General features: G+C 39.2%; 1 protein-coding gene across 1 annotated transcript in view; it reads left to right on the top strand.

Moving 5' to 3' along the window:
- cntnap2a (contactin associated protein 2a) overlaps positions 1–18,544 on the top strand; it is a 329,215-nt gene that overhangs the window by 247,192 nt on the left and 63,479 nt on the right. Inside the window, exons 14-15 of the mRNA XM_061239599.1 lie at positions 8,154–8,310; positions 10,486–10,613. Of these exons, the coding sequence (XP_061095583.1) occupies positions 8,154–8,310; positions 10,486–10,613 (285 nt within the window). The remainder of the gene's footprint in view (positions 1–8,153; positions 8,311–10,485; positions 10,614–18,544) is intronic.

The following is an 18,544-nucleotide window of genomic DNA, read 5'->3' as shown; positions in this document are numbered from 1 at the left end:
AGACCTGCTGTGCTCAGAGTCAGAGGAGAGCGATCCCCAGTGGGAGATTTGCTGCCTTTGGGTAGGTCGTTGGCTTTATTAAGATCTGTTGAATGGGCAAAATAACAAGAACAGGCTCTTCGAAGTGTTGTCCTCTGGGTGCTGAGGGAAGGTCTCAGAAGAATAAAAGTACAGTGCAGTCTGCTGGCTCAATGAGAGGCTATGCTCCCTCTCGTTTCTCTCTCTCCCTCTCCTCCTCTCGCCGCTCCTCTCGCTGCAGTCTTGACCTGGTTAGATCAACTTTGGTGGGGGATCAGCCCCTCCAGGTTTCTGAGCATCCGTCCCTCTCACTCCTGTGATGAGAAGTTACTCCGCTCTCCCTTCCCCTCCCTCCTCCCCAGGACCTCTCTGGCTTGCTTCCATCATATAAACACTATGAATTATTAACAGCTCCAGGAGAGACTGAGGCTTCATGCACACACACACAACCTGCAGCTCCCCCTTTTGTAACTCTGGGACCTTTCTCACCAAAGTCCGCCACTCCTTGACTTGGCCTTGAGGGACATTTTTCAACCACTGATATTAGCAAGATAAGAGAGTTCTTTAGGAAAGTAGAGGCTACCAAACTCACAGACTCACAAAATACCAAAGTTTTTGTTCCTTTCTTACAGGCTACAGTTTCTACTTTTGTTTCAAATGAGGTTTTATACAATTGACTGCATTAAGCATAAAAGCGTATATGGTTTTTGGATTTCAGGGAACGAATGTATTTTCTGAAGTGCGTACTTCAGCATTTCAATCAACGTTCCTGGACTGGAATAGATGAAGCATTTAATCCAAGTCCTTTATGACGGATTGGGTGCCCTTCAAAGCTGTAATTCAAATATAATGCGAAACGACTGGCAATGTCTGCAGAATGTCTGTATGTGAAAGAACTGGTCTCTGATCTCTGGTGGTGGAGGTGAGTCACCTGTCCTTTGCTGTAAAGCTCATTCACTACACATTTCTAAGGCACTGCATATGCCGTCCAGCATTACTGTCATCCTTGGTCACATACGTGTAACAAATACCAGGATTTTTCTTTCAAAGGGGATTGTCAGTTCATGAAGTGAATAGGTTGAAACTGATTGTTTACGTCTTACCTTGGTTTTTTCTGATTATCATTGTATTTGATTTAATAACCTCTCTCACTCTCGCTAGCACATTTGCTGTCAAAAAGAATGACATGCCTGAAAGGTAATTGTTTGATGGTGGGAAAAAAAAACCTGATGACACCGTACTCGGTACTGAACATACAGCACATCATGAGTTTAACATGGTGTGTATGCCCGTTTACATGTAATAGCATGTCACTTTGAGGGTCTGGAGACATCTCCGTGGCAAAGCATCCCCTGTTGGGCTTTTTTCACAGCCACAGTTCCCGTAGTTTCCCACGGTTCTGCATTTAGCTTGCTTCCTGTGTGTTCCCAAGTCAGATGACTGCAGTTCCACCATCCTGAAAGCACACCTTCTCATTGCCAGGGTGGTGAAAATGGTCTCTTGTGCATGCACTGATCTTACAAAATCCCACAATCAATAATGCAGCTTCGGTCAAAATGCCCTGCTCAGTGTAGTTGTGCATTTCTATAGGAGTAATTCCTTTATTGATTGCTGGTGCATTGAGCCGATTTTCTCATCTCTGTTATTGACCTCATTGTGTCAGGTGTATAATTGCCTGTGCTTTGATTGTGGCAGCTTCAGATATTTAAACTGTTTAGCTTGTTTTAACAGGTTAAATAATGAAATAATGTTGAGATTCCACCTCAGAATCGAAGATAACATATGCCTCAGGTCTGCAGTACTTGCTCAATATTTAAAGCAATGAAGAGTCTTCCTGACCTCCTAATGTGTCTGCCTTACCCCAGAGGGTTAAAACCAGATCAATAATTTACACTGGAGAATGTACACGTGAGCATTATCAGTGAAGTACAGTCGTACTGTTGCAAATGCTCTAATTCAGCGACCTGTTCAGTTCACTCATTTACACATGTGGGCCTTCAATGTCACATGGAGCTTCTCTGGGCAAACATACTTGGCTGTAGCCCCTTTCTGTATTTCTGACTGCTCATTCACCTTCACCCTGGAGTCACCACTCCCCATGTGTTTACCTCCATCCAATAGCGCCACTCTCCTTAATTATCAGTGGCTGTTTTGTTCTGTTTCGATGATAGTGTTAGCAGAGGCAAAGCATCAATGTCATGTTGAATAATTACACTAGCAGGCAGGCACTGTCGCACATCTGCCCGATTGTCTACCCGTAATTTTGATTAAAAAAAACATTTCTAACACACCAGATGCTAAATGCCTTGAAACAACAGACAACCGGAGGGCCTAAATAATTATTTTTATATGCACGGCTGGTCAGTTGTACGGGGAACCTTGACACTAAATTGGTGGGGCTGGAAGGTGTGGGTGCAGAATCCCGATAAGGGATTTTAAATTCAGCAGATCAGGTTACAGTCACTGGCCGGTATCAACGCTAATCACAGAGCATGAGGAAATTATTCGCACAAATGCAGTATCATTTCTTATCAGGGAATGTGAGGGTGCTAGATCACTTCACCAATGCATGAATTATAATAAGGCAGACATCCTAGGAGAGGATATTATTGGTGCGTAGGATGGGGGAGGGGCAGGTGGGAGTGAGAAGGAGTTTAGAAAGTGTTTTCGAGAGGTTCTCAATGATAGTGTGGGACACCAGGAGAGCGACTGGAGGCACTAGAGCACCTGGAGAGGGAACTTGGCAATAAACAATAAAAAGCTGCACTGACAGTGGCAGATTGATCAATGACCTTGTTTGTGTCCAGGCCCCACTTCTGAGGCAAGCGTTTCCAGTTGATTCATGTTAATACTTCCTCACTCTCTGAGCTCTCCCATTTTCAAATGGTCAGAGTGCAAAATAAAAAGGTCTTTGTCTCCCCAAGCTAAAGGGTGAGAATCGCTAATGCATTAGCAATTCAGAGCATGCGTTCCCTCGAGTGAAGGTATTTATAACAGCTGAAGCTGCAATAAACAGAAACCCTTCATATTTTTCAAGTTTCAGATCATGTTTACCATCCCTCTATCACAATGTGATAAAGTTGAAATAAAGAGGTAAATGCCAAAATCTCCATCCTATTAATTTAGCCATTTTGGCTGTGATCCAAACTGCTGACATACTGTATGAACACGTTGTCTCTTTTGCTTCACATTACTGCAATATGTAAATAATACCCATGAGATGTTATACTTTAAATATTCGCTTAAAGTGACACCATTCCCCATATAGTAGTCAACATTTCTAAACTTAAGACAAATTTACTTAATTTAATTTGTAAGCAAAGATGAGGACAATGTTAACAGACTCCATGTCTTCTCTTTTAATATCTCCCATAAACCTTGAAGAGTAAGTATGTTAGGGTGGTACATTCCATTACCCCTGCACAATTTCAGAAATTCTGGCACATTTATAATAACACTCCTTAGCCTTTTGAAATGTCTGATTTAGAGAGCTTTCATTTGCTTCTATTATTTTGTGCTGCCTCCCTTTATAATCATTGTATGTTAGTCTGAAGAGGTTTTAATGGCTGTTAGAAATACAGACAACATAATGAGGTCCATTTTTCCTATTATTGTGTGCATATAGGAGGGTAATGATCCTGCGTTTGCCACAATACATATCACTGAAGTTCCAATTAACAATTCCCAAAGAAATAAACTGAAATGGCATGGTAAACTGTTAAGTGCCCAAGGATAAATCACTCTCCAATGGAAGTCTAACCTAACTGCATTAGATGAAGTCATACAGTTGATCAATACAGATCTTATTAAGAGACTTCTGTCTGACAGTACTTGTTCAGACTGTCACAATTTGTGGCTGTGACAAGAAAATCCTTCGGGAGCCATTCTTGAAAAGTTTATGAACCATTTCTTCGGCTGTTTATAAATGCATTTTGTTTTTGATTCGGCCACTTGTTTTGTGTGGAGGGGACACCTTATGCGCTGACTACCTGGTGCCTATGTCATTCACATAACCTCTCATGCAAAGGCCAGGGGCTCTCCACTAACAGCTGTAGAATGATATGCTTTTCAGAGAGCCCATAGTGTAGCCCATGATGCATATTGTATGGTAGAGTTATAAACTAGTTAAAACAAAGTAATGAGATCAAGCACTGATTCTTGAAAGGTTAGTCACAAACATTGGTGATTTGCACATTATTATACAGGAATAATCTGTTCAGGAAAGGAGGAACAGCACCACAGCCATTTTGACCATTTAATGAGTTTCGATCAGCAGGGCCTTCACCGTGGCCCAGTGGCCTGTAATCTCTCTCTAAAGAAAGGCCCCGCTCCCCAATTTAGAAGTCCTTGATGAGCTCCTCTCCCTCACCTTCAACCCAATCCCCCATGGAGAGCTCTCTATGAAAGCAAGGAGCAAACAAGCATGCTTCTGTGAGGGCGATATGAACACTCATAGTAGTATAATGGTTCTCAAGCTGAGAGCCACGCCTGTGATCTAAATGAAGCCTCCAGTTGGGGAAACATAGGGCGCTAGCATCTTGTCATTTCCATTGGAGAGCAGACCTCTCTAATTCCCTCTATAGTCAAAATGGCACTCTCCGTTATTTGCTTGTCTTTGGGCGGAAATCGGAAACAACCAGGGGCTTAGATTCCCAGATAAAGATTGCAAAATCTGTCTTTGGAGTAACACAGTGATAAAAATCTGCAAGTGAAATGGTATTACAGAGCTTCAAAGGACAAATAACTCGATATAATGGAAATTAGATTTTGGTTCTCTTGATCGATTTCTCTGGGAAGGATTGAAATATTTGCGGCAGGATTTAGTTATGTTACCCAAGTCGTGAGTTTTGGAAGAAGAATAAAGGGAAGCCTCCTCGCAGTTTGGCTTTGAAGTTTATTTGTAAAACAATACACATTCCACCCACCAGGGAACTGTGAGTAGGCAAACATGTGAAAATGGTGAAGAAGAGAATCACATTCAGCCTTTATCCTGAAACAGCTGTTCTCTTGCTCCCTTTCTTCCCCTCTTGTGTTTTCAGAGCATTAATATTTTTGTTGTTGAAAATATAGCCTCTTTTTCCAGAAATAAAAAGGAGCTCTGAAAAGAAGCCTCTAACGCGGGACAAGAAGTGATGTTATTGCCGACTCCCCCGCTGTGAATACACTACTGCCATTTTGTGGCATTTTGTGGGCATATCAAAACCGAAAGCCTTCTGAAGGATCCCAACAACTTACATTTGTCGAATTTACCTCTTAAGATGCTTATACAAAGACAAATTAGAAAGAGCCTTGGCACTCCATGCCGCTGAACATAATGATTTGATTATAGAAGGATGAATAATGAGCGTTTCCCGTCAGACTCCAGAAGAGACGTTGTTTTACCCGGGTCTTGCGGATGAATGTGAACGGGCCGCAGTGCAGCGGTAAATGTGTGTTTGATTAGACGCGGTGTGAAGGGAGCCGGGTGGGAAAGGTGAGGGCATTAGCATGCCAGCGTGGCAGCGGCCGGGCCTAATGACGCGTGCCTCAGTTGGGCCTCCGTGGGAGGTGCCCCCCCTGCTCCTCACTTCCTGCTCCGAGGGGCAGCGGGTGACTGCTTCCTGACGGCCTGATGTCAGCTCATTACCGTGCACCTGTGTCAACCTGCCTGCGTCGCCTCCTCTCGCCTGTGCCACCACCCTGCCCCCTGCATGGTCTTCTGCCACAGTGTTCAGCCTGGAAAACACATCACCTTTTTTCTCTCACCTTCACCCATCCCTATTGACTTCTTTCTCCCAATTAGTGGAGCTGACCTTGCATAGGCCTGCACTAATATGTGTGTGTGTGTGTATGTGTGTGTGTGTGCGTGTGTGTATGTGCATGCGCGTGCGTGTACATGTTCCTGTATGTGTGGTTGTGTGTGCGTGTGCGTGTGTGTGTGTATATGTGTGTGCGTGTCTGTGTGGTTGCGTGTGCATGTGTCGGGAGAGTTCGCTCTCTGGCTGCCTGCCTGTCTGCAGTCCGGGTGTGCTCTATCCCACCAACGCCAGTGAACGTGCTTTGGAAGACAAGGCTCCAAATGAGCAGGTCTTAATTTGTGTTTCGCTCCAGATTAGCAGGTGTGTGCACTGCTAATTAACTCGCATGAAGAATATCTCCCGGCTGAAAGGCTATCTGTCCCATCTCTTTATTTATTTCATTGATTCTTCCATTAATGAATGCTTTCCTCCGGCTGCAAAGCGCGGCGCAGAGGGGACAGGGTGCTTATAACAGCGGTGCCGTCCATCTGCTCTGCGTTTGGCCTGGTGAACCAGGCCCTGTGTGCCATTTCTGCTGGACAGCAACTGCCCTAGCAAAGGGCAATCATATTTTCCAAATTTGATTTGTTCACTGGTCAAACCCTGGTTGTGTGTGTGTGTGTGTCCATATGCGTGCGGGTATGTGTTGTGCATGTGTAATGAATGAACATCATGGCGTAATGAGTGATTTTATCCATTTTCAGAGCTGCCATTTCTCTGTGTAAATTTCTCTGTGGTTATATGATCATCTGTTCCAGTGGAATATAGTTAATGCCTTCAAAATCCAGCTTTCACATTACTGTAAACACACCAACCACCTCTGTTGCATCAAGAACTGCTTGTTGAAATGCTAATGTTCTTAATAAGCAACCACTCTGTTTATCACCGGGAAACCTGTTTCAAGACTATTGTGAGCTGTGAAACAGCAGAGGTCAACGCACAAGCCTTACGGATTCAGAGCACCTGCAAATTATGTTACCCGCTTTTCTGTGCCTGAAAAAGGACAAATAACTGTTTTATTGTAGATTATAATAATATGTATTTTATGTCATTACTATTCTGTTACTTCTACATGTCTAGATAGAAATGGGAACCATTCTTAAATTTATTTGTAAATAAATATACAATATAAGGATGCAGATCATCCCAGCAGTTGAAGTTGTTGTTTGGTTATTCCACAGTCTACGCTAAAAACAAAGGGGAGCAAGCCTTTTCTGTCAGAAAAAGTTAAATGTTTTATAATTTCCTGATTGTTTTATATTTCCTTATTACAATCTTATTAACCTTTGTGTGTTTTAACTGCCTGGTGTTTTTGTTAAGCAATTTTTAACAGTGTTCTGATGAGTGCTATATAAATAAACTCAATTATTATAAACAATAGGGCCAGTCAGCACCCTGTCATACCATATGTTATTGTATATGCATGGCATGTTTCTGTAGGCTATAGTATGTAATGATATATCCAATATACTTTCAGAACTTTAATATTGAGGATGTTTTCAGAGTTGGTTTGATAAAATTGTTAATATTGAGTTTTATTTTTTCTTTGGGGACATTCTCTACAGTGGCACAGTTCATGAGGTTAACTGCTTGATATGCTAAATGTATGCACAGTGGTCTCCTGTTGCCCTCAAACGTTCTGTGCTGTTATCACAGATATGCAAGACAATATTGCATGATATATTAAAACTCTGAAACCTTCACCTTGGAGTCAGCTACTTTGATGAGCAGTCAGTGTAATATTTGTTTTGGTTATGTGTTTTTGTTTTTTTCTGTGGACACATCACTTTCAACATATTGTTTATCGCCACATCTCCCAGCACATCAGATATGCTTTGCTGTGGATATTGCTATGGGATTGTTCTAGTCTTGACTGGCAATGTTAGATTGATTGATCATGGTAGACTGATTGGCAATAGTAGATCAATTGATCATGATTGATTGATTAGAAATTGTAGATTGGCCATTGTTGATTGATTGGCAGTTGTAGACTGATTGGTCGTGCAAGATTGATTGGGAATTATAGATTGGGAATTGTAGATTGATTGGCCACGGTAGATTGATTAGCAATAGTAGATTGATTGGTCATGGTTGATTGATTGGAAATTGTAGATTGGTCATGGTAGATTCATTGGTAATGGTAGATTGATTGGCCATGGTAGATTTGTCATGGCAAATGGATATGTAATGGTAATCTAGATTGATTAGTTATGGGAATCACTTTGAACAGACAGTTCTGTGGAAGGGGCTGACAGTCAGTGTTTATAGTAATGAGATGCGAGACACTGGTGCATGTGATCTGTGCTCAGGTGGTGTTGTGTTTTGTTCATATGGTTCTGTCTTTGCTGTTCTTTTCAGAGGGAACCCCGTACACATGGTGGGTTGGGAAGGGCAGCGAGAAGCACTTCTACTGGGGAGGCTCGGGGCCCGGGATCCAGAAGTGTGCCTGTGGCATTGATCGCAACTGCACCGACCCCAAGTATTACTGCAACTGTGACGCCGACCAGAAACAGTGGTGAGTGTCAGAACCGGCCCTAGTATTGAGCCATGCCCATGTATCTAAACAAGATGAGAATACGGTTCGTAGCGAATCCTCATATCTAGCTTGTTTTAGCTCCTTAGGGAAACTTCTCCTCTTCAAAGTAGATTTTGCTTCATATTTACATCTCACTTATACTCACAAATTACAGTTCATTAAAAGTGCCAAAAAACTTGACAAAAATATGATTTTATCAAATAAAGATATAAAACTATCCCGACTAAAAATAATTTGAAAAACGCAAACATTTCCTGTGGGTATGTTATATGGAGTGATGTATGTGTGGTCTCTCTTCACGGGAGCCGGGATCAGAGCCCTTGGCGTAATTGCAGAAGAAGCAGTCAAGGTCGTCTGTCAAATGCTTCCTGGGTGAATTGTCAGTGAAACCCATCCTGCATGTTGGAATGTGACAGGTCCGTTGAGGAATTCACTGCAGCGCCAGGCTGGAGGCCACACTAATAACAGCTATCCTCAGTGGAAAGGGGCAATAGCAATGTCTACCTCTTTCCTTTATCCATTACCACTGCAGTAAAGACTGCTCACTGACAAGGAAAAGGAATCCCATTGGGAATTCTGGACTCTGTGCTTAAAGGTCTGCATTTTTAACCGGCTGTGACAATTTGAGCGATGCCAATTAGTCTATGAAGGTCTAGGTGATTGAGTGATGGGAGGTATAAACCACTTTCTTTTTGCTGGTCTCCTATTTGATTCTGCGATATACGTGATTGAAAGAGTCCATATGGAATGTATTTTAATATAATGTATCTTCCTTGAAATGATCTGTACTCAAATTTGAAATTTCTATCAGGTTATGTAATATTCAGAGGTCAGCACTGGTGTGGTGCAAAAGGTGATTTACGAAAAGTAAAAATATCTTGTGCACAGTTTAGTGCTCCCAAAGTGAGTTCATGAGAGACTGCACTACAACCAGTCAGGTGGCCTGACAAAGACCCCGCGTTAAATATTAACAAGCTTCTCAGAGTGGGTTTATTCACTTCTACAAAGTTGTATTTTCTTCAAGGCATTCTGTGGGGAGCACAGGGCAGTAGTGTTACCTCTTTCATGGCATGCAGCATTTATAATTATGCACAATGTCTAAAAGTGATATAAATTATAGAATAAATGAAATGCAATGAAATGTCCTGTTCAATCTGTGCTTCTCTTGCCTCTGAATGTCTGCCCCTCCCCTTTCACCTTTAAAGGATTCTTCTTCTATGAAATCTGATCAATGTTCCCATTAGCATTTATGTTCGCTATTTTGCCATCTGTTTTTAGAACACATTTGTGGAAAATGTTATTATCACAGCATTTTATCTACCATGTCATTTATCTTCCAAAATGTTACTCTTTGCTGATTTGTCCAAAAAAGTTAAGATTTCACAAAAGTGAATTTCACAAATGAGCCAAACACACTTGTGTATTTTAATAGGTACAGGCAGGTGTGGTTAATGTTCATGTTTTAATGTTTGTTTTCTGCTGATTAACTCTTATCAACATACTAGGTTCCCATCAGACTGGTGCCTCTCTCTCCAAGCAGCTCTAGCTGTCCTGTAGCACTGTGTGGCCTATAAAATGAAAAATGGTCTGCATGTGTGACAGCTTTGGAGCTCCAGCCACGAGTGTGGATGGAAAAACAGTGGAAGTTTTTTGGCAATTGCATGAACTAAGTTCTCACTGTTTTGAACCTAAAATAATAAGTGCAAATCAGAGTGAGATTTTATCAGTTGTACTTGCAAACTTTATCACCTTCATTCGGTGGCTTATGGCCGAGCGACACCACAGACACATTAACACAAGTAAACCCACGCTCATGACAAACAATGTTTATTAGCACATTGCTTCTCCATATGCGCACAAATAGTTTTATTTATAGGGACGGAGCATCCAAAAAATTAAAACATTTCTCACCTTTCATTTTGAATCGCTTGTCTAAAGAGCAAAGCCATCTGTGCATTTGTGTGAAGGTGCTTCTGAGATAAGAATGGCTGTATGAGTCACAAACTCAATTTTCCAGACAGGGTAAAATATAAAATGGGAGAGAATTACAATTTCTTTAGTTCAACTTATGTCCAGTGGTGCACAATGGAATGACATATATAATATCCATAATATAGTTTCCATAGTCTTATCGCCCATCTTTATTTTCCCTAGGAGAGAGGATTCTGGACTACTGCTGTATAAAGACCACTTACCTGTCAACCAGGTGGCTGTAGGAGACACAAATCGACCAGGCTCTGAAGCAAAGCTGACTGTCGGACCTTTACGCTGCCAAGGGGATAGTAAGTTCATTTGTAAAATGCATATACAGTAGATTTGCATTAGAATTTGCTGTTAAAATGCAAAATGAAATTGGTACAGAAGGAATGTGTGTGTGTGTGTGTGTGTGTGTGTGAGAGTGAGTGAGTGAGTGAGTGAGTGAGTGAGTGAGTGAGTGAGTGAGTGAGTGCTCATCATAGATTTTAAGTGCTCACTTCATCATAAATGAATCAACTTCAGACAAGGGCAATTTCATCACGATACGTTGATACTTTATTTAATTTCCTTTTTATTAGTTTTCAATCAAGGTCGCTGATCATCAGTTCACAGGGCCAGGTTTTTTATGGCTGTTGTACTCAAAAGAAGGTGAAAATAGGCCCTGAGATCTATAAATGATGGTGTAAATGCTGGAGCAAAGTGAAAATCACTACATTGCAACACATTCACTGGTGTCATTGCTGGATGAAGTTGTCTTTTTGAATGCTAAATATCATTGTAGAATTATTGCTGTCATCAGTTCCCTCTGATTAACATAACTTGTTTGATGGGGATAATCATGCCTGTGTAAACTGTTTTATAGCCTCAATACTTTTCTTCACTGTTTTGGTCTATGTTGAACAGCAAGTAAAACTGCAGATTTTAGCTGCCACAGTATTCATTCGTGTTAGCCAGGGTTAACGCAATCACACGAGAATTCATAATGTAGCTAGTTCTATAACATTTATTCGTTATTTATGAATGTATCATACAGAGTACATTATTCAGCACAACACGGTTTATGTGATAGGTGAGCCTAATGTCTGAATAAGCTTTAGGTTTCAGTTTTATGAAAAGATTATAGCCCTCTTGATAATTCATATGAATTTCTCCACAGGAAAGTCCCACTAGACCAACACCATAGTGCTCTGAATAATTTTTGAGACTGTTGGTGTACAACCAAGAATGGCTGTGAATACCTCTCAGCATGGTGTCTCCCAAGTGCTAAAGACTCGTTTATTTCCCTCACACTTGTGTGGAGCTGTGCCATTAATTATTTACGCCAAGAACACAAAATTAGGGAAATAAGTACTAGGGTAAATTATAATAAGCTTATTAAAATGGTAATGGTAAACCTTTATCCAAAGCAAGCAAAACACAGTGGACACGATTGAAAAGCAGTTTTAATCTGAATGAATGTGTGCTTCATTATGTGTCATCTGATTCAATCATGTATTCCCTTCAGTTTATGTTGCTGTATTATTGTACTGTATGTGTTTTCACTGTCCTATTTTCCTTGCTGTTACACATTAATGCTCCAGACTTTTTGTCTTTATGTTAACTGTCCAAGGTTCTTTCACTTAACTTTCATACATTAACTGTTCAATGTATGAAAATATGGTCATTCTTTAAAAAAAAATCCTAACGTGGGGTATGATTGCATTCATTTTATTTCAAATGCTGATGCTGGGTAAAGATAAAGTTATTTATTTATTTTATTAAGCTAATCTACTGTATGATATTATGCCTATCATTGTTTTTACCTGCTAGCATTTTAAAGTGCAATGGACAATACATACGTTTTTTATGTATGCATTATTATATTATGGGCCTGAGATTTCATCAAATATGGCGATGCTTCCTGGTTGTGGAGATTCTAACTGTACTTGAGTATCCATGCGTGACCTAGTTAAACATTGAACTGGTAGGTGCATTTTCTGTGAAAATAAATAAATATATATATTTGATTGAATCCCGCAACTTATCTATTACATATTTAATACTGTTAGCCTTGAGAGTAAATGTGAAATATTTTCTCATGTTTGTTTGTATACTATTGGGAAGATGACAATCATGTGAAAGCTACTTAAGCTGTTTTTTCTAATGCATTTGCCTGGTGGCATTTTACAGTAAAAAGTAGCATACCATTGCATTAATACCTTTGAGAAAGCTTTTGCAACATATGCATAATGTGCACAGATGCACATATTATGAACAGGAGAGTACTCTGAAATTCAATATACTATGTTTGATAATTGAATATAGACAGATAACCCTTTATGCAAACTTAATATCCCTGACATGCCCTATTGAGTTACCAGGAGCTAGAAATAGTAAATTAAGCTGCAGTTAGGGGTGTGGTAGCCATTTGTTGAGATGAATATATTAAACATTCCCCCAAATTACCTCATTTGACTTCAGACAATACAATGCATTTATTTTATTTATTTTTGCCCTACTACAGTTGATGTTCATAATGGCTAATGACCGGCAGTTTTTGATATGGAAATAAGACATACAACATGTGGCATGCATATAATTATCTTTTATTTTATTCTAGGCATTTATCTTTTGCTTAAGACACCAATGTGTCTTCAGAAATTTGAAAGTTAAACCACCTAGTTAAACTTTTACTGCTCTATCCACAATGCAGTCATAAAAAGACAGGGAAAATCTGTGTGGCATACAATATTAATGCTTAATGCTCTTTACAGGTCACATGTGGCAGCCGCATGGCCTTAGTAGGTAATTATAATAGCTTTTTTCTATAATCTGAATTCCTTATTATTTTACTGTTGCACAGGAGGGGTACGGAACTACGTTTTGCTGAAAGGCCTCATGCATTGTATTTATAATACTCATTAAAAGTGCACTGATGCATGTTTTCAGCCATATTCATTTTTACCAAGAACAGCAACACTAGCCCTTTATACTACAGGCGGAGGATTTGACAATGTATGTAGATTCTGCCCACATTTCGTATCCTACATTAAAGCCATGCTGCAGTATTTATAGTATAATATGTTAATGATTTAAAAGCCAGTTGCTTTGTTTGGTAGGGAAGTCTCAACCCACGCAGATGTGCAGATGGTGTTACTTTCTCAGGTTGGTTCAGACCTTCCTCCTTTCAGGCTTCATCAGGATTACTCAGAGAAGAAGTGCTGTCATTAACAAAATATACATTCGAGAATGTATTAACCATTAACAATAATACTAGAGACTACCAACCCATCCATTTGTTTTATGTACTTTTTATACTTTTTCTCATCAATCCAATTTTTGGATGATACTGAAAATATTGTAAACTAACACATTTTTCTTTTGGCAGCTGTAATGGTACTTCCAACCATTCTTGCAATTAATTTGAGGAATTAATTACCTGTTTGATATCGCCACCTCCCTCTAACTCTCCATACTCGGCAACTCGCTTTCGCAAAGTCTCATTCTGCTCCGATAGCAGATCACCATGGAGCGAAGTATCCCACTGCTAATTGCCTTTCAAGAGAAATGTATAATGAAAAATTGAATAATTTAACACAAAATATTTATTTAAAGTGATTGTATTAGTCAAAATACATTGACATTAATGTGAAACAAATGTTATATTGTGTTCTCATTCATAATTTAACCCTATGTGAGAGTATTGGCTATATGAGGATACAAGGCAAGTCACAGTGGAGTCATCTTTTTGACACCCAGTGTGGCAGGTTGCGGTGGAGTGAAAAAATTTGCTGAAAAAATTTTCTGTTAAACCAGCCGGTTACCCATATCAGCAGTCATTATTCAGAAATATCAGACTGCAGAATGTCTGAAGTTTACAATCAGGATTGAGCATTCAGCTGTGTGTATGCAATAATACAAGAGAAGGAGTGACTGCCCCTGAGATATTGTCACTCAGCCTTTGGCTTTGTGCCTGTGAATACAGCACAGCAGTGACAATATCTTACAGTAAATCACCACATTGAGTGTATTATTTCAATTATACAACGATTTTACCAACACGTTAATACATTTAAAAATCACAATCCAAGTTTGGAACAAACTGTTGTATAACCCTTTGTAAAGGCTTAAGGGCTCGAATCCCTAATAATATAATGCACCGCAATTTAGTAGTTGTTGTTGTTATTGTTATTGTTGTTGTTTAGTCTTAATTAGTTAAGCGTTCTGACTGGATGTATTAGTTAGGCAGATGTTCAAGTGTTGTGCTGTATAATTCCACATGATAGAATGCTCTCAGATCTTATTTCACAGTTATCTGCATCAAGTGTCATCTTCCTTAAACCGAAGCTGTTGAGATAGTCATTCTGCAAATGAAAAAAGAATGTGGTGATTAAAAATATGATGTGTGTATATCTAAGGAACATAACTCTTTCCTACACTGATGTTTGCATCCCTATCTGTTTTCCCAATAATGTAAAGTATGTCATTATATGCCGCTCCGCATTTGAGAGGCAGTATGGTGAAAAACAGGCTGTCGTTTTAGTCAGCTCATTATTTTTTGTGAATGTTCTTCATCAATGAATGTGGTCTCTCTCCTCCTGAGCATGCCCCATTTTACCTGAGGCAGTGCTATCAAACTGATTTGGCAGCCATATGAAATGCAACCCTGATGTGTTTTGAATGCACTTTTTTTTCATTGTGAGCGCTTTGTGCTTCCTGTCTTTCTCACTTCAAAGGCAGTCCTCGGTTTGTCTGATTGGTTACAAGCCTGCTTTCCTCCTGTGACAATGTGGGGACCGCCCATCCGGCAGGGATACAGCTCACAATATTCCTCACTCGGGTGCACTAATAATATCTTTAACATGATCACCCAGGGTCTCTGCAACACAACCGCACAAAGACTCATAAAGCACATTCCTGCACTGAATTTTAAATTAGGTTCTCCAGTAGGACTACAGAGAACTATGCTATTAGTCGTATTGAAGCCGCAGCATTCTTTTCTGAAATGCAACAATGGAATTCTTCACATTTTAGAGACTTTAATAATGTATTGAGTGTTCAGAAATATGGTTTGCTCTGATAGTTTTGAACAAGACTGAAATAATCATTTTTTATTCACAGTGGGGAGCCTCAATTATAGACTATTCATAAGGAATAGTCTTAAGACGAATGTGGTAATTTCAGCACAAAATGCTTTAGTTGAATGCGGTCTTTGTCAGGACAAAATATAATGTTTCTTGACAAAGTCATCCTTAGGCAGTTGTTTATAGTGAAAATAATCCCCAAAGAGCGTATACATAGAGACTGCATACAGTCTTTGAGTTATGCAAGTGTTGCCAACAATAACCTGGCTGCCACACAAAAGCATAATACCCTCAAATTAACTTCAACCTCATTGTGATTGTATCCTTTCAAACTCAAAGTGCTAGAGAACAGAACTAAAATAACAACAAACAAAAAAACGGTCACTGTCCAATGAATTATTGTGCTCACTGTATGTACAGTCTAATAAACAAATCTTAAGTTAAACTATATTTAACAAGTTGAGCTAAAGTAATCAGTTAAACAAATAGCATGGATCTATTTCTTCAACAGTGCTGTAGGTTTTCCCATAAACATGGATTTTATTCTGGACATTTTTTAGGTAAGGTGCTCTTTTTATCCATATTTAAACGTAAAGAAAGTAAGATTTTTTTTATTTATAGAGAGATGGAAGCATGAACGATCCTGTTTAATCAAACCTGATGTATGCCTGTTTAGAACAATACAATGGCATGTCTTTTAAAGAACACGGGTTTAACTGTGGTGTGTCAGAATGCCATCTGGTAAAGTTAGAACACAAAAGCCCTCTGCTGAATGATGAATGGGTCACAGTATGGATCCAGCCTTGTAAACAGGATTTTTTCAGGTTTCAACTTCCTGCATGATGGATTAGTCTTATTCTATGCCATCATCCGTCATGATCACAACGAGCTTGGCTCAGTGCAGGAGAAGGCTCTTTTATGAGCTGACTGTGTGAGCAAAACGATTTGGTCTCTTAATGATGCTGTTGCTCTTAATACACAGTATATGTACACTGGGCCGTCCATAAGTATTTGGACAGTAGTATAATTTATGTTATTCTGGCTCTGTACTCCAGCACATTGGATTTAAAATGAAACAATTATTTTTATTATTTTATTTGAGGGTATTTACATCTTACAGCTTTCAGTATCGAGTCTTGATTCTAGGCTTTTGATTGCCTTTTGAGTTTGTAATTGGTATTTGTCAATATGCGTTGACAAATGTTCTGACAATGACAGTTCAGGAAGCCATTAGGAGGCTGAGAAATAATAATAAAAAATAAAAAAACAGTCAGACATGGGCCAAACAAGAGGCTTACCATTTTGAAGATAATTAAGAAGAGACACTGATGTGATAATTTGTTTGACCTTGAGCAAACAAGATGCTCAAAGGCTGCACTGTATATCGTTTAAAAACCTGATGTGATTTGCTTATTATTGCTGACTTTTGAAAATATAACTGATATTTGATGACAATTGGATCTCTTTTGGAGACATAGCAGCCTTTTTGAGACGGACTATAGTTATGCCAGAATGCTATTGTTTCATGCAAAAGCAGAACTCAGAGATATGTATTTTTATAATCTTTCATGATTTATTCATTAAACAATAACATCCATGTCTTTGAGAAACATTTTTATCCCCATTGTTATTGTTTTTGTCAAAGCCTCCCCCATTACTGCCTATTGGAGGTTGTTAGTATACATCCCTGGGCAATAGACTAAAAGTCATGACAAAATCTTTCATGTGTTGCCTCCACAGCTGCTGACCACTGTCTTAACTTACAAGGTCAGGATTCAGTTTCAGACTGTGGGTCTAACTACTCTACACAAGTATTGGTGCTTCATCTGGATATATCTCCTGGTATTTTTATGATATTGGCCATTCAGCCCCATTTTTATGCAGACATACATTTCAAATTATGATACCTACATAGCCAGACATCCAGTTCATAAGCAAGCTGATTTATTGTTGAATAGTTCTGATGTGGTGATATGAGGTGATATCATTGTTTTTCAGCTGGATTTAGATGAATCCTTCTTATTCTTACAGTCTTCTTATTCTTTAAAGTACTTCTTTCAGTGCCTATCCAGGGCTATCATTGAGCTCATTTGCAAATGTGCGCATTTATATGCACAGTGTGCGTAGTCACCTTGGTCCATTACTCCGCCAGGGGGAAATATGCTGATGATGAGAAATTAATTTTTTTTGTCCATTCTAATAAAGCTGAGCCTCCATTCTGATAACTTAATATTCTACATTTTTTGTTCACATAGTTATTCGCTCCATTTTAATCATGGAGGCAGACAGCATTTTTTTTTCTTACATGAATGCGTGAGTATTGTCGCGTTAACAGTGGAATTCAGAATTGAATTATCACCTTATAATGTGATAGGAATAGACCTTGGATATCACCTTGCTTCACTTCATTTTTCACTTGCAGATACCCTAAGGGAATGAATCACAGTGGCAGCCTGATCATTCCTCAACTTGTTGGTATGATTGCTCACTGAGATACTAAAGCTTCACCTTAATGAGGATTTAATGTATTTCTGAAATTGTATTCAACATTTATATGGTTAAACACAAAGGTGTTCTGTACATTTATTCTATCATTCTATTTTCCTTGCATCTTTGGGCAGAATGCTGTCTTGACTTCGATTTGCTTCACTAAATCTGATTGCCCTGATATATTGGTTCTATAGTTTTTTCTTCATCTCAAGTACTCTGTTTTAAAAAAAAAACTGAAATAAAAGAAAATAACAATCTGTAAACTTCAAAGCAGCATGTTTTCTGACTTTTAAAAGGTGTGAAAGAATAAAATATTCTTTCAGAACCTTTGTACTGTGTGGGAGATGAAGTGATTTCAGACCACTCTCAATCTTTATTACAGATGTACAGCAGGACTAAGTCTATTGTATCACAAAGATAAACCTCTTCTTCCCCCTCAAAGCCCTTTGAGATACCTGAATCTGTTGGTTTATTGTTCAAATGAAAAATGATTGACAGTGGAGAGGCAGATATTTGGCCTGGCAACAAATCATATCCTCTCCCTTACTGCCAGAGGTTATCCAGGGTCACAAAGATAGTCCACTATAATGCCTCCCCACTGACAGGAAAAATGACAAACCTTTATGAGTAATAAGTCAGTCTGATCTAGAAAGAAAGTAAACAATTATCACTTGAACAATACA

The sequence above is a fragment of the Conger conger genome, chromosome 4 (assembly GCF_963514075.1).
Source record: "Conger conger chromosome 4, fConCon1.1, whole genome shotgun sequence".
Taxonomy (NCBI): Eukaryota; Metazoa; Chordata; class Actinopteri; order Anguilliformes; family Congridae; genus Conger; species Conger conger.
This window is presented reverse-complemented; position numbering and strand designations above follow the sequence as displayed.